This window comes from Polypterus senegalus, chromosome 9, assembly GCF_016835505.1.
Source record: "Polypterus senegalus isolate Bchr_013 chromosome 9, ASM1683550v1, whole genome shotgun sequence".
Lineage (NCBI taxonomy): Eukaryota > Metazoa > Chordata > Cladistia > Polypteriformes > Polypteridae > Polypterus > Polypterus senegalus.
In genome coordinates, this window is record NC_053162.1 from 46,834,873 (window position 1) to 46,850,101 (window position 15,229).

General features: G+C 38.6%; 1 protein-coding gene across 1 annotated transcript in view; it reads left to right on the forward strand.

Annotated features, from left to right (window-relative positions):
- Positions 1–15,229, forward strand: part of LOC120534858 (hydrocephalus-inducing protein-like) — a 206,036-nt gene that overhangs the window by 139,188 nt on the left and 51,619 nt on the right. The window contains exons 54-61 of the mRNA XM_039762371.1: positions 558–651; positions 1,938–2,106; positions 2,354–2,595; positions 3,020–3,134; positions 3,867–4,071; positions 10,626–10,861; positions 12,024–12,175; positions 14,754–14,943. Of these exons, the coding sequence (XP_039618305.1) occupies positions 558–651; positions 1,938–2,106; positions 2,354–2,595; positions 3,020–3,134; positions 3,867–4,071; positions 10,626–10,861; positions 12,024–12,175; positions 14,754–14,943 (1,403 nt within the window). The remainder of the gene's footprint in view (positions 1–557; positions 652–1,937; positions 2,107–2,353; positions 2,596–3,019; positions 3,135–3,866; positions 4,072–10,625; positions 10,862–12,023; positions 12,176–14,753; positions 14,944–15,229) is intronic.

A 15,229-nucleotide genomic window follows, 5' to 3' on the forward strand; every position in this document is an offset into this window, starting at 1 on the left:
CTATGTGGTATCAGTCCCACTAAGTGTCCCACTGGAATCTCTTTTCCATGTTTTAGCATCACAAACCTGAACAGTCAGCATTAAAGTTCTTGTTATGATCATTGCAGTTGTTTACTGTTAAACGTATCTCAAAATAGTCTTAAGAAATGCTATGATGTGTGGTAACCGTAAATTGTTTTTTTTTCCTTTTTTAGCATTTTCTTTTTAAATATTGCATATTGGAAAAAAGTGACTTTTACAAATAAAAGCATGTAATGAAAAATGAAATTTCTGATTATCAAGTTAATTGCTGTTTTTCCATCCGGTTAGATTCTCATCTCTAACGACATTACGCATGCTTGCTAAGATTGGTAAAAGCTAAGCTTCACTGGCGTTCCACCATTGAATATTGTGCAGACTGTTTTTAAAGAAATGTTTCTTAGTTGCTGCTGTTAATTATACTGTCATTTGCCTAGCTGTCACTCAGTACTGTCTATTATTAAGAAGAGTTGATTGGTAAATGTAGCAGTTCTATAATTGGATGTGATTAAAACTAACAAATGTTTGCTCTGGTGCAGATGGTGGGCTTGACTTTGGAGTTATTAAAGTTATGGAAGAAGCCAAACAAGTCATCAGTTTGAAAAACAAAGGCAAATACGAAATCGCCTTCTGGTATGTCAGAATCTGGAGTGTAAACTCTTCAATACCTTTGCAAGGAACAAAACTGTTTTGAGCATTTGTGCCTGTGACGATGTGGGTTCTGGCTCCACGCTCCCATCGCTGTTTGGGAGCCCTTGAACCCAACACCGTCGATAATGTTACCGAGTGAGCTAGTTAGTGAAGGCAACAAGTAAGCAAGGCGATGGTAAAAAGTGCAAAAGTGCTTTTATTAAAATAGTCAACAAAACAGTGTTCAAATAAAGTGCAGTGCTTCTCAAAATCTTCATTAAATAAATAATCCATAAAAAAGAATGTGGAGGTAAAAACAATAAATAGAAAAAAAAAACAATCCTTAAAACCAGAGGTTAAAATGTTTCTTAGGAAGCAGTCTTTAAAAACAAATGACAAACCCGGTGCTTCTTTCCTGTTAGCGATAGCGTCTCACCTGTTGCAGGGCCCGTATGGGCCAGCTGACTCTGCCTACTACTGCTACTGTCAGTCGCCTTTCCGATTCTTGGCTCCGGTCGGCTCCTCCGGACAGCGACTTGGGAATTCCCTACGACCAAGGCTCTCACACAGGGAACACCACGTCCCAATTCCCGACTCCCGCTACCTTCCGCGGAGAGTACTGCACCTTCCCAGTCACTCCCGCCCTTCAAAACAAACTCTGCGGGAGCGACCACAACTTCTCCCAGGTGTTGGCCAAACACCCAGGCTGCCTTCAGCTGCCTGCAAGCGCTCGCTCGCTTTCAACTGCACCGATTTGCGCTCTCTCTCTCCTCACTGCTTCCTGCTTCATCCTCCATTTCCTTCCCTCTTTCTTTTCTGTTCGTTGGTCTTCCTTCTCCAAACCGACTCGCGCTTTTTATAATGCGAGGGGCCATAGCAGCTGTAGTATGTTAGCCACAGGAGCAATCACGGATGTGGGCAGTCCCCCACCTGTGCACTCAGTGAGAAACGCCCACACCGCAGATCGCCCCATGGCTTGCTATGGCCCAACGCCCCCTCGCTAAGCTGCCACGAGAGCAGTGATTATTTATTTAAAATGGCCTTTGCTAAATGAGCTGTGGACCCGCTATACCACAGTGCCTTGCTTAATGATTACACACATAGCATTTTTTCAGATTTTTACAGCTTTTCTGAGAAATAAATAACACTTTTTTGGTAAATCAAGTACAAGAAAGATGAATTTTTAAACTTTGCACCATGATCCAAATCACTGTTTCTTGGTTAGTTATAAGTTAAGAATCTCACATTTGCCTGTTGTTCATTGGTACCTGCTTTGCCATATCTTTCAGCTTTTTACTAGATGCCACTGAGCCAGAAATGCCAGAGCTGAAATCTCTGTTCACCATTCAGCCTCTGAAAGGGACACTGAACCCAAATGAGAAGGCACTTCAAGTGCATATAACCTTCCAGTCTACCAAGGAAGTGTGCATCAAAAATAAAGCTGTCTTACATTGTCAGGTAAAACGTTGAGATCCTTGCTTACGATGTGCAAATCATGGTTACTTTTAGTGGAGTTTGTAATATAAATGGTTGTTGTATGCCAATATGTTAATGTAAAAAAGTAAAAATCTCTCCATCTTGGACTTTGATGATTAAATAATTTTGTTTATTAATTTTTCTGGCTCTTGCATAAAAAAGTGTATTGAAGGGAAAATTGAGTGAAAAATTTGTTACAACCACACCATATCTGTATTTTTTACCAAAGGTAATTGAACCAAATGTGTGTATTGGTGGAGAGACCATTTTCAGCATCCCAGTGAAGCTCTCCATCCAGTCTGTCTTTAGTAAATATATCTGTGTGCCAACCAACGAACTAAACTTTGGAGCTATAATGTATGGCAGCCGTAGAACCCGCACTTTCAGCATTGAGAACAAGGGTGAACTTGAAATCAGATTCATGCTATCTATGATGTCTGGAGAGCCAACATTGCAGCCACTAAGAAGAAGGTAAATACAACACCTCAACCCTAATTACAATTGGTAACTTCTCCCATCTCTGAAGAGCTATGTCACTGCGCAGCTTTGAGCATTAGAATTAATATTGCAGACATTTCTCCTTTCTCTTATTGTCTTGTCTTACAGTAAACTGTTAGAATTTTAGAAAATGTATCTGCTTGTTATGTTGAACATGTAAAATAAATAAATGTGTTCCAACTATTTAAATTTGCAGACATACTTTTGAATCAAGATACTATATATTTTTTACATATTTTTTGTTCTGAATTTCAAAGTTCATTTCAATGACTGACTGACATTTCAATATTAAGAAATCTGTAATGGTGCCAATTGCTCACGGTACCATATGGGATAAAGATATAGCAAATACATATTACTTTTGTGAAACCTTGAATTGTTTCAAATCATTTTTCAGCACTCCTATGAGCAAACGTGGTCGCTCTCATGAAGGTTCTGTTTCTGGCAGATCAGTGTCTTTAAAAGCCAGACGTAGTGATTCTGTACTGCAGAAGGAAATGGGTTCTGCACTGGTAAGTTCTTCCTTTGCCTGCAAACAGCTATTTCTATTATTAATAAACAAGTACTAAAAAACTTAAATTATTTGACATGAAGTTATTTTAAATATATTTACCATCCATAATTTGTGTAATTTTTAGATGTTTTAGGAATTGCTATTGCAAATGTGGAATTTAAGATACATTGTAATTGGAGTGGCGAAGTGAGTGTTAAAGATGTGCATATCAATAATAATACATTTTACAATTATACTGGTTATGGGGACAGGAATTCAGGTCTAAATTTTTGTTACACTTGTATAGTAAAATAGTGTTAAAGATGTGCATATTGATAATAATACTTTTAATAGTTATACTGGTTATGGGGACAGAAATTCAGGTCTTGAATTTTGTGTCACTTGCATACTAAAATAATATGTCAAAATTTGTGTAAGTATACATGGTTATTATTACATTTTTGAAAATATCATTATCTCAATAGTATTAATATGGCAGGTTGCATTTGATTATTTACAATTATAATCAAGAACTGAATATCTGTAAAAACAAATAATAAATCATGCTACCAGTTAGAACAAAAATCAGCACACACAGCGGCTCTTCAGTGTAAGATTGCCTAACCCTGACTTAAATAGCACTGGTTTTAACCAGTTAGCTCTTACCTCAGAGTATTTCCACATCCAGTGAAGCTGTTCTTTTCATAATTTTCAAAGCTGACACTTGACTAATCATGTTGAATTTGTTTAGGCACGATTAACTGTAGGGGAATTTACAATATCGCCTGGATATGGGATCATCCCTATTGGAGCTCAGCAAGCCATAACTGTGGACTGTGTGGTAGAACAAGTTGGAAAACGTCAGGAGACTTTGTCAATTGATATATCTGATCGAGACCCTGAGGACCACCCTGCTGGGATACCCTATCATCTTGTTGTTGAAGGCTGTGTACCTGGCAAGTTACAATTCACTTAGAAGTTGATTTTTATTTTTATTTTTAACTTTGAAACATTTAAAGTGCTATCTATTAACTACAAATAAGCATCAGGCAGCAGTCAACAGCCACATTTGCATACACCCTCACTTACTGAAACTGGAATATTTAAAGTTCAGATTGAACTAAATCTCCACACAGACAGTGCTTGTGCTAGGATTGGAGCTGTGAGCCAGCTGAACTAACCATTACACCACACTGCTACTGAGCTTCAGACATGCACATGTCTGCTCTGTCAACACATACAATAAATGTAAATACACATGAGGCAAATTAACAAAATGCATCTTGGTTTTCTTATGTGTTCTGTTCTTGTACGTTATTTTCCAAGTTCAGGAGTGGACCTATCTTACATCTCAGAATCATAAACACACAGAAATATTGTTTTCCTAGAGCAATATCAAAAGACAATGACCATTGCACCACCCATTAGTCTAACCTTGAAATAAACAAAACAGATTAACATGGTTTATAATTGTAATTTTTTAATAAGATATTTTTTGTTTGACATGATTCACAAATCTTTTTGATTAGGTAGAATACTGGAGACATATTCTAATTACTTCTTCAGTTATTTGCAGCCTTTCTCCCTTGTTGGTTCTATAACTGTAATACAAAGAATCTGAACATATGATTTTAAAAGTTGTGGTAGAATTACTAGAACTTTTTCCTCAATGTGAGAATGTTCATTCTTCATTTCAATTTACAATTTCTCAAGAAACACTTTCTTTTTCTTTGAATTACAAACTATCATCATTACGTATTTCTCCCTGAGATGAATCTTAGAATGGCTTTCTCAACCCACATTTTTATATGCATATTCTTCAGAATGCAAGTTTGGTAAATGAAACTAAATATTCTTCCTGCACTTCAAGATTCTTAGAAATCATTGACATGATCTCTTTATTCTCTTTGACGTAAATATATTGTAACATACAATATTCACGCTGATTTGCTTCACCATGGTGTTCCACAAGCTTAACTTATCTTTCAAAGCTTTGATTTTATCGGTAGAAGATAAGATACTTTCAGCTTTGCATTTTGGACTAATCCTGTTTATATGTAAACGAGATCAACTAAATATGATAATTGTTAGGTGTCAGCTGTAAGTGACATTCAGAATTCTTTTTGCTTCTGAAGAGGAAAAAATGTGTCATCCTTCAGTCTTGTGACAACACTTTTGTCTTTTTTTGATATCCATCTTGCGTCCTAGTGAAGAAGAAGAAGATTAACTTGTTTTCTCTCATTTTCTTGGCTTACTGATATGAATTAAGAGGTCTTCTTTTTGTATATAGTCATATGCCGATTTACTGTCAGCCAAGTTGAGGCCATTTATACCTGCCAAAACCATCATAGGCTGTATGCCTCTTGTTTACCGTGTACTTGTGGTAGCACCACCAGCCACAGAATGATAGACTCTGCACAGAAGCAGTGAGAGAAGTGTTGGTGGACCTGTAGTGATAGCAGTCTTTCAACTGTCTCCCTTTCTGTACTGATGCTGCAACCAACATATAGACATAATCTAGCAATAAGTAAAAAATTAAAAATCATCAGAGAGTTACAGTCTTCTGATTGGACATGCCACACCGCATTTTTTTAAAGTCACACTTCAAGCAGCTGGCATGTTTTGTATTAGAACAGAAATGCCTTGCAATTAGTAACAATTCTTTCATTATTGTTATTTCACAGGGTCTTGTATGCTTTTTGACTCTTGGGGAGCCCTTTAAGATTGTTTTGATCGGTTCTGTTCCACGTAGCTAATTCTTATGCATTCGGCGTACCCACCTTCCCTTACATAGACAAAGATCACTTTGTGCTGCTACATACTGATAAAGTATGTTTACCAGTTGCAATGATCTGTACACTTTGTGAATGACAAACAGCCTAATTGACAAGCGGCCAGACAAGGTTATTATAGTTAACAAAAACTAAAATCTCAATTTAAACCATTAATAAAAAACATTTTCATAAACTGTAATAAAATAATTAACAAAACTGAAATGAAAAACTAAAACTAGATGAAACTATTAAAGTACCTGAAAATAATAAGTACCTGAAATAAAGTAATAATTTACTAAAAATCTTTTTAGTTTTTGTAACAACCGGACTTGTTCAAGGGCAAACCTGGGCTGCAGGGGTCCCAAAATTAATAAAAACATGTTAATAAGAATTTCATATTTAGTTATTGAATAAATATTTCCGCCGTTAGCCTTTAACCCTTGTAACTTTTAGCTCTAAAAGCGAAAGTCATCCACCATGAGTCGGTGATGGAGGGCGGATCTTAATTGACACAGCATTAGTGGTGACAGAGCAAGCTAAATATGGGCGCGTAAAGCATGTGATGAAGAAAACGAATTACTGTGTGATAACAATGACATTTCTTCAGGGGCTGGTAGTGACAGCATGATAGATTCTGGTTCAAGTGTTAGTGAAGCATACCAAGGTGATGGTTTTGCTTTGAATTTGCTTGGTAACTTTCAAAGCTGCCATTTGCTGGATCTCCGGGACTCAAGAGAGAAGTTTTAGTTTAGTTTTTAACAATTTAAAACTAGAAAGGTAGCCAAACTGTCCCAATCCAGATAATACAAAACACTAAACCCAAAACATACAAGGGGCTTTTTTATACAGACTAATAAGGCCTACTGTATTTCTACTGTACAGTACACACTAAGAATTCAGCATTTCTTTCATAACCCAAGATGTTGATTGTGTAGTTTCTGTATAGTTACATTGCTTGACAGTATTTGTAATATACAGTAGATGTGATTCCGGTGTTACAGAAGTGTGACAAGAAGCAGACACCTTATTACTATGGGTCTCAGGTTCAGACCATAAGAATATCCAGGACACAGCTCCACTCTGTGTAGAGTTTGCTCATTGTCCACATGTCTGCTTGGGTTTTCTGTAGTTTTTTTCCCATAACCCAAAAGATAAAAATGTTAATATAAAAAAGAAAACATTCAAACAAACAGAAAACAACAGCAACTCATTTTATGCAGAATTAGGATTATTATTAGCAGCACTTAACCTACCTTTTATGACAGAATGTGCAGGATTGTACCCCGCAACGAGGCAAGAGGCAAGAAGTTTCAATTTTGTGCTGATGTCCAAGAGGGATAGTCTCCAGCTGCATTTGACCTTGATTTAACTGACTACTGTGTTCTTTAGGTTGATGAGAAATTTGTCTAATATGCACACATTTGATCTGTTTCACATTTATTTTTGGGTTTTTTTGTGATTTAAATTAACAGTATGGTTGCAGTGGATAACACTTTGGCCCACTCTGTTACCTCACAGCTTCAATAGTCTTGGTTATAATGCCAAGGTCAGGAACTTTCTGTACCATTTTTGTACATTTCCCTTGTTTCTGTGTGGGTTTTCATCTGCCCAGTTTTGCCAGGGCAGACTACTCAATGATGGATACAGTGGTTTTTGGTTATGAATTTTATATGATACTAGCCAACCCGCGTCGTACCATACACTGCATAATCAGGCCGGTTTTTTAATGATTTTTAAGCAGAGGGAGAAAATTAACATTTGAATAATCGGTAATGTAATAAATCAGCAAGAAAAGCAACATTGTAACAATGCACGGAACGAACCAATACACAATCGTCTGAAGTGACTGAAAAATGGTGCACCGTCCTCGCGCCTTCTCCTGCCAGACGGAGGGATGGAGGTGCACGGTGCGGAGTGTGGAACGGGAGGAAAGGAGAATGACATCGATTCAGCTCCGTCCGTCATGCTAGTCTGCTGATTTCTCGTTCAGTATGCACTGCCCGCTCATGTGCCCACCTCCAACTCGTCACTTGAGTCGCCGTCTTTACACAGTACAGATGTACCTGTGACTGACGTAGACTTTTCATTGCTCTGTGCGGTTTTGGCTGCTATTCTATATATTTTCCACCAAGACACCTGACCACGGTAGTAGCGAGGTGGGAAGGGGGTGTGCACAAAGGGTTGGGATGCAACCAGTGGGAGCGTAGGAGTCGCACTTAGTGGGACTTAGTTTGCAACCCGAATGGGGTTCAATGGCTTACCCACGCCGGGTAGACACATGCTCAATGTCATGCATAACTGTTTATTGAATTCTAAACACTTCTGGAAAGACACGGTTGTCTAAAACGGGTTGGTGTGAGAATACAACAGTAAGCGAATGAAAAGATGGAACTCTGGAGAGAGCAAAATACAACACAATAGTGAACCCGCGGCATAACAAACGCGCATAATTATTTAATGATGGTTGAACACTTCTGGAAAGACACAGTTGTCTAAAAAGGGAGGGTTTGAGGATACAACAGAAAGAGAATGAAAAGATTGAATTCTAGACTTTGCATTGCTCTGTGCGGTTTTGGCTGCCTTTCTATATATAATCCAACCAAGACACCCGATCACGGTAGTAGCGAGGTGGGAGGGGGGTGTGAACAAAGTGCAGTAGCATCTAAGAAGACGCATGTTTGTTGCTGAAGCGAATTGATGCATGTAGCGTGTAAAACAGTTTGCTATGGTGCACGCAGGCGTGTGTCGTAACCGAAAACTCTTTTTTTTAAAGACTGCCTACTTCATTGTGTTTTAACCTCAGTTGTAAAGGAATGTTTTAAGGACCCTATGGGATACCCCTCAGTTTTGGCTGCTTTTCTATATATAATCCACCAAGATACCCGACCACGGTAGGAGGGGGGTGTGCACAAAGTGTAGGGACGTAATGAGTGGGAGTGTATGAGTCACATTTAGTGGGAATTCCACGGCTTGCAGCCCGAATGGGGTTCAACGGCTTACCCACGCCTCTCTGCGCTGGGTAGAGACACGGTCAGTGTCATGCATAATTATTTTTTTGAATGCTAAACACTTCAGGAAAGACACGGATGTCTAAAACGGGTTGGTGTGAGAATACAACAGTAAGTGAATGAAATACAACACAATAGTGAACCCGCGGCATAACAAACGCTGCGTGGCTCAGACGTGCATGTGGACTCTTACCACAGACGAAAGGGACTACTGGGTGGTCGGTGAGTTTTTGCGTCCGGGCAAATGGGCAGGCAGTGTGAATGCCTAGAGAGCAAGGGTAGACGCTGTCCGGTGAAAAAGGAGCGTTGGTGGGCAGGAAAACGTCTTCCGTGTTCCTGCAGGAGCATCTAAGAAGACGCATGTTTGTCGCGGAAGCGAATAGTTGTATGTAGCGTGTAAAACAGTTTGCAATGGTGCATGCGGTTGTGCGTCGTAACCGAAAAGTTGGTTTTTAAAGACTGCTTAGTTCATTGTGCTTCAACCTCAGTTGTAAAGGATTGTTTTAAGGATTCCATGGGATACCCCTTACAAACCATTTCACACGCTGCATATGGCGATTCACCTCCGCTAGAAACATGACTCTATGAACAGTCAACGTAGCTCGGAGGTGCATGACATGCACATGACATTAACCTGACCTGCACTGCATGTGGCCTCTACGACAGACGAATATAAATTACGCCATTTTTTCTGTGTCGTCGCGTCCGAGCTGGTGGGTGTGGCCCAGCGAGTTGTCGTCGTATCCAATGGTCTTGGAGTTGGTGGGTGTGGCTCTTTCCTGCGTGCGCCATAGCTCTCTCACTTGTCGGCAGCTTAGTGAATCCATGCCTCTTCCGGCGTGCTTTCCTTGGTTGTCTTGCCTCAGTGAATTATATATATAGATTAGGCGGAGCGTTGGCTCTGAGACTGGGATCTGCACTGGCAATCGGAAGGTTGCTTTGTTGGGCACTTGAGCAAGGTCCTTAACCTGCAATTGCTGAGTGCTTTGAGTAGTGAGAAAAGCGCTATATAAATGCAAAGAATTATTATGATCACAATGGAAAAATAGATTTCCTGGCTTATTGTTGTAAACAAAAATGAGAGCAGCCATCAAGAAGAACTAGAAGTGTTGCCAGGGACTATTAAAAATTTGAATACCAAATATATACCATCAGAAAATAGACAAAAGTATCAAATCACTAATCAAAAATTCAAAGTCAAGAGCACAAGCAAAATCCTAGCCTGTTTATAACCCTTTCTCTATTTAAACTAAATCTCAAATGGTTTCTTTAGCTTGTTCAAGTGAACTGAAAAGCTTGGAGGCTATGTTTAGCTCTCTATCATCTTAGATAGCTGCTGCATTATAATGTGATGCACAGCACTTTGTGAGGTTCTGGGCCACACCTCAATGACAAGCCACAAGTATCACCACTAACAGCAGCATTGACGTGGCAATCAGAAAATGATCCAGAATAATGATGTCCAGAAGAGAAACAGACCACAGAATGATCCCATGTTGATGTTATAAATACAACAGTATAAAAGTATAATAATAAGAAAAAAAAAATAATAATGAAAAAATGAAAATTATATTCATAAGAGCCCAGACAAATCATGACACATACAGGTACTGTGTTTGTTCCAGTTTGATATACCTGTTTCTTTTGAAGCTGCTGGGTTTAATTGCTGTGTGTGCTGGTATTTGTTTTTTTTTAATAACTATAATCTTATGCTCTTTCCAAATGTAGGAATTACAGTAAATGACATACCATCCATTTTTGAAGAACATAGAATCTGTAAGAACGTCAACCTGTACCAGTGCTTGCAGACCATTGCCTTTGGAGGAATCTTTGTGGAAGATGAAAATAGGTTTATCTTTGTAAACACCTTGGTAGGCCAGCAGGCCAAGGCTCAATTTAAAATCATCAATGCAGGAAAAATCCCCTGTGATGTCTCCCTCTCTGTGAAACCCATTACTAGTAAGGTAAGGAATTATATATTGCAACATATATTTTGCATATATAAATATTACATTTTTTCACAGAGTTTATCAGAAAATGTATGTATATTTGTATTGCTTTTTAATTTGCTTCATTAATAAGTATAGCAATTATAACTTTTTTACCGTAAGAAGTTTACTGTAGAAATGAAAAGTACCGTATACTATAACTTCAGTGCTCTGGAGGCTGGCTTTTTATTTGTTCCATTGTACCCAAGTCTTCTACTCACTCTTCGTTAATTATCACTCAATTTGAAATTATCTGTGGTGTACTGGTGCCCTGCCTGGGGTTTGTTTCCTGCCTTGCGCCCTGTGTTGAGTGGGATTGGCTCCAGCAGAATATAGCGGGTTGGATAATGGATGGATGAATTTGAAATTATAAACTTCTTTAAAAAATATATATAAACAACATATTATAACAGAACAAAAATAAATCAATCAAGTTAAAATGGTGTACAATAAACAACATATAACAGTAGCATGCTTCAAAAGCAGAGAGCCCTGTCAAAAATGATTCTTCTATTCTGTAAGATAATGCATAAAGTAAAAAGATTGAGCACATGCCTTATATTGCTAGGTTTTTGACAAGTTCTGAAAAAAATTCTTGATAGATCCTCAAAAAGATAATTTAATCTTTCCAGTTTGAGGAGCAAAGTTTACAACTTTGCTTTCCCACTGACTTATGAAGGGTGGATTGGGATTCTTCCGGTTAGCAAAATAATTATTCTTGCAAATAACGTGGTGTAGGATATTACAATTACTTTTTATAGCCATACACCATCTATTATTACTCCATACATTGCTATCATGGCTTTAGGATTGACTTCAAATCCACGACTGATATATCTACAAAAAAATGTACACAAAATGATTTAAGGGTATGATATTTCTAAAACAGATAACCTAACAATGCAGGCGCTTGACGAGAATGCTTGTAGGCTGGATCTTGGTTACATTTTATGCAATTTTCAGTTACTTCTTCTCTATTGACTGCAGTGTTCGGCAAAGTTCCCAACCATTTCTGCCAAAACATTTTATTTATGCTACCTTTACTAGTGCTGTTTAATAAAGACTACTCTTGTACAGTCTTCATGTACATTAATGTTCTGATTATTGAAAATGTTAATGGATTTTCTTCTTCCCCAAGCCTGGCTTTAAGATTGCTGAAATATTTGAGTTGGAGCCATCAAGGATGATTATCCTCAGCCACTCGCACTCCTTTGCTGTTGTGACATTCTCACCTCAGAGCATGCAGTGTTATCAATGCATATTTGAAGCCTCAATGGAAGGAAATTTCAGGTATCCTAACTTGTACCATTTCACCTTGATTTTGCCACTTCGGTGATTTTACATATAGACATCTCTCTTTTAACATTTCTTTGATTTAACTTTTTCATTGAAAACTCGATCTTTTTAAGGTAATTATGATAATGACTTTTTTGAATTAACTCCCAAGCAAGCCAGCACATTTTTGTGATAAGGTTGAAATTCAAAGTACCTGAAGAAAATCTGGCTGCCTGTAGGGAAAGCATACAGACTTTATCTCTTTGAGGGCTGAATATTTTTTCCAAAAAACTCAATGCACTGGTTTCACGCATCTCTTGGTATGGGCTGTGGCTGCTGTAGGCGCCTGTTCGACATCTCTGGCAGCAGTGGCTGCATACGGGCGGCTCGATGACCACAGCAGGACTGCACAGTGGGTCGGCTACCTCTCTGTCTTTGCATAGCAGGTGGGCAATGGTGGCAGTCACAGTGTGATGCAATATGGTTTGTACCTCTTGTCATCATAAGTAGTGGTCCTCCTAGGCGAACGCTGTTGTTGGCGTATCACCTACATAAACGCGTTCAGCACCACGATCAGCTTCCGTTTTCGATATCCCTCTCCAGATCTCTTGCATCAAACTCGGAGTCCAAAAAGTCAGAGTCCAATTCAGCAATTAAACGTAAAATGTCCACAGAGTATTTTGCTTTAGTCTCTCGCCAGATGTCGATGCCATTTTAGAAGCTGTTTGCTCTTCACTACTCATGCATGCACAAGGAATCGAGGTCAAATCTGCAAAGCTACGTTCAAGCATAGAGAGTCAAGCTAAAACGTAAGGGTGAGTTTTATCGCAGTTTACAGCCGATTACCGTCCTCTACCCCTGAATTTCGACAAAAGTCAACATCAGCCCTGAAAGAGTTAAAGAGACTTTGACAGGACAGAAATAAGAGTATACTTCATGTTATTTATTTGGTGATAATGCCAGCAGCTTCTTCTAAAGCAATAGTACTGGTTGAAAAAGAAAGTATTCTCACTTGTGGTTCACTGTCTGCTGCAGGTCAGTTAACAGCTGAGGCTTTTGTGTCAAACTCCATATGTTTTTAAAATGCAGTGACTCTGCTTTTATCTAACAAAAACATCATGAAACATAATATAATTCTAATTAGCAACATTATTACAATGCAACTGAATCAAAATAGCCTTGCATGATTTTTTGCAATTAAGGTGCCTTCTAGACCAGTACAGTGTGTGCATGTTGATCCATCAGCATTATTGCTAGTTGCTTCCTTTTTTCAATATGTCTCAATAATATTGACCTGACCTAAAATTAAAAAAAATTAGAGCTGAGATTTATATTATACCGTATTTATATTTTAGTACATTTTGTCTTGAATGGAGTGGCATCGTGGTTAGTATGACAGGTTTTCATTTACCAGTCCAGCATGCCATTAACAAGGATTAGTACAAGGGATGGTATATCCAGAGAGACTGGTGTGGAAGGAGAAAATAATGGGTGGATAGGCATCCCGTCTGGGTTGCAGGATGCCCCCTTGCCTGGCCGGGTGGCCATAATGAAGGAGGCTCAACACCGGAGCCTGAATGGTGTCCCGACCTGGATAGGTGTTGCTGTGTGCCTCACCTGGGAGGCAGGAATAGTGGATGGACTAAGAGAGACTGCCTTCCAAAGACATTTCTTTCTCCTCATAGCCTAGGTGGCAGTGCTTCTCTGGTTGTGGCTCTGCTTTGGATACCCACAAGGCTGTGTGGGCACTGTAGCCTTGAAGTGCAGCCCCTTCTGGTTCCTCAAGTGCTACCTGGGGAGGACTCTGCTACCTAATCACAGTTCTGATCTTTAAATGCTCCCTGAATGCAGTGCCAGGTATGACATAAAAGCAGTCGCTCCACCATACTCAGATTATTTGGTAGAAAAGGAGTACAGTGCTCGACTGGGAGGGAGTGGAGGTTTGAAGGAAGGAGAAGAAAAAAAGAATAGATGAGAATGTGTGCTTATGTGACACTAATATAAGAAGTAAGAAGGTATTTTGTTAAATAAGCAAACCTTTTGAACCCGTTACTCTCTTTAGTCTAGTTATGTCTGGGGTTTGTGGCTCAGCTACACCCTTTACATGCCACAGTGCTCTTTCATTGCATAAGCAATAATATCAAAATGAGATAAAATATATTTTAACCTCTTAAATATTTTGCTGTAAATCTAAATCTTTTCATACATTATGAATTTGTCAGTATAAGTTTTAAATCAGCTGTTGAGTGCTAGTTTCAGATTCTAGTCAGGTAAGTTTGAAGAGCTGGCCCATTCTTCCAATTATTACATGAATTTTCTCTGGGTTATGTCAGTTTCATTCCAAATTCCAAAGATGTGCAGCTCAAGTTGATTGAAAATGTATTTTTATCTTGTGTAAATCACTACATCCTAAGATGAACTGCAGCCTTGGGGCTGAATGATCAGATTCCAGCTTTCTAAGACCTACTCTGACAAATTAGGTTCCCTCTGAAGTACAGGCTAATCTGTTAAGAAAAACAAACTTGCTTTCCTGTACATTGTAATTATGTCAATATCATTTAACATCTTAAAAAGAATGTTTTTTATTTTCCAGCAACATTCCCAGACCAAAATCCCTAGTCTTTGATATCATAGGTGAAGGAAATCTACCCCAAATAACAGTTGTACGTCCAGCCATGCGGACAAGGATTGGAAACCCCCTTATTTTGTTCAGCCGTTTGCTCTTAGGACATACAGAAAAACACCAACTAGTACTAAAGAATGACGGGACCATTCCCGCAGAGGTAAGATGGAGAAGATTAATCTGTGTAGTATTTTCATTATCCATCAGTAGATAAATCAGCTCTAGACTTTTTCAACATCAGATTTCATTGAGTGGAATTTTATAATTAGTGTCTCTGTTAAAGGCAGCTGTGTCCTTTGTGAGAACATCTGTAGCTAAAAAAAAAAAAAAAACAAGTGAAAAATGAAAACTTTCTTCATGTGACTTTCAAAATAGCTTGTCTCTCTCACTTGCAGTAGAAGATCCTGGAGGTGTTCTCCTTAAAATCCATTACAAGTGTAAAATAA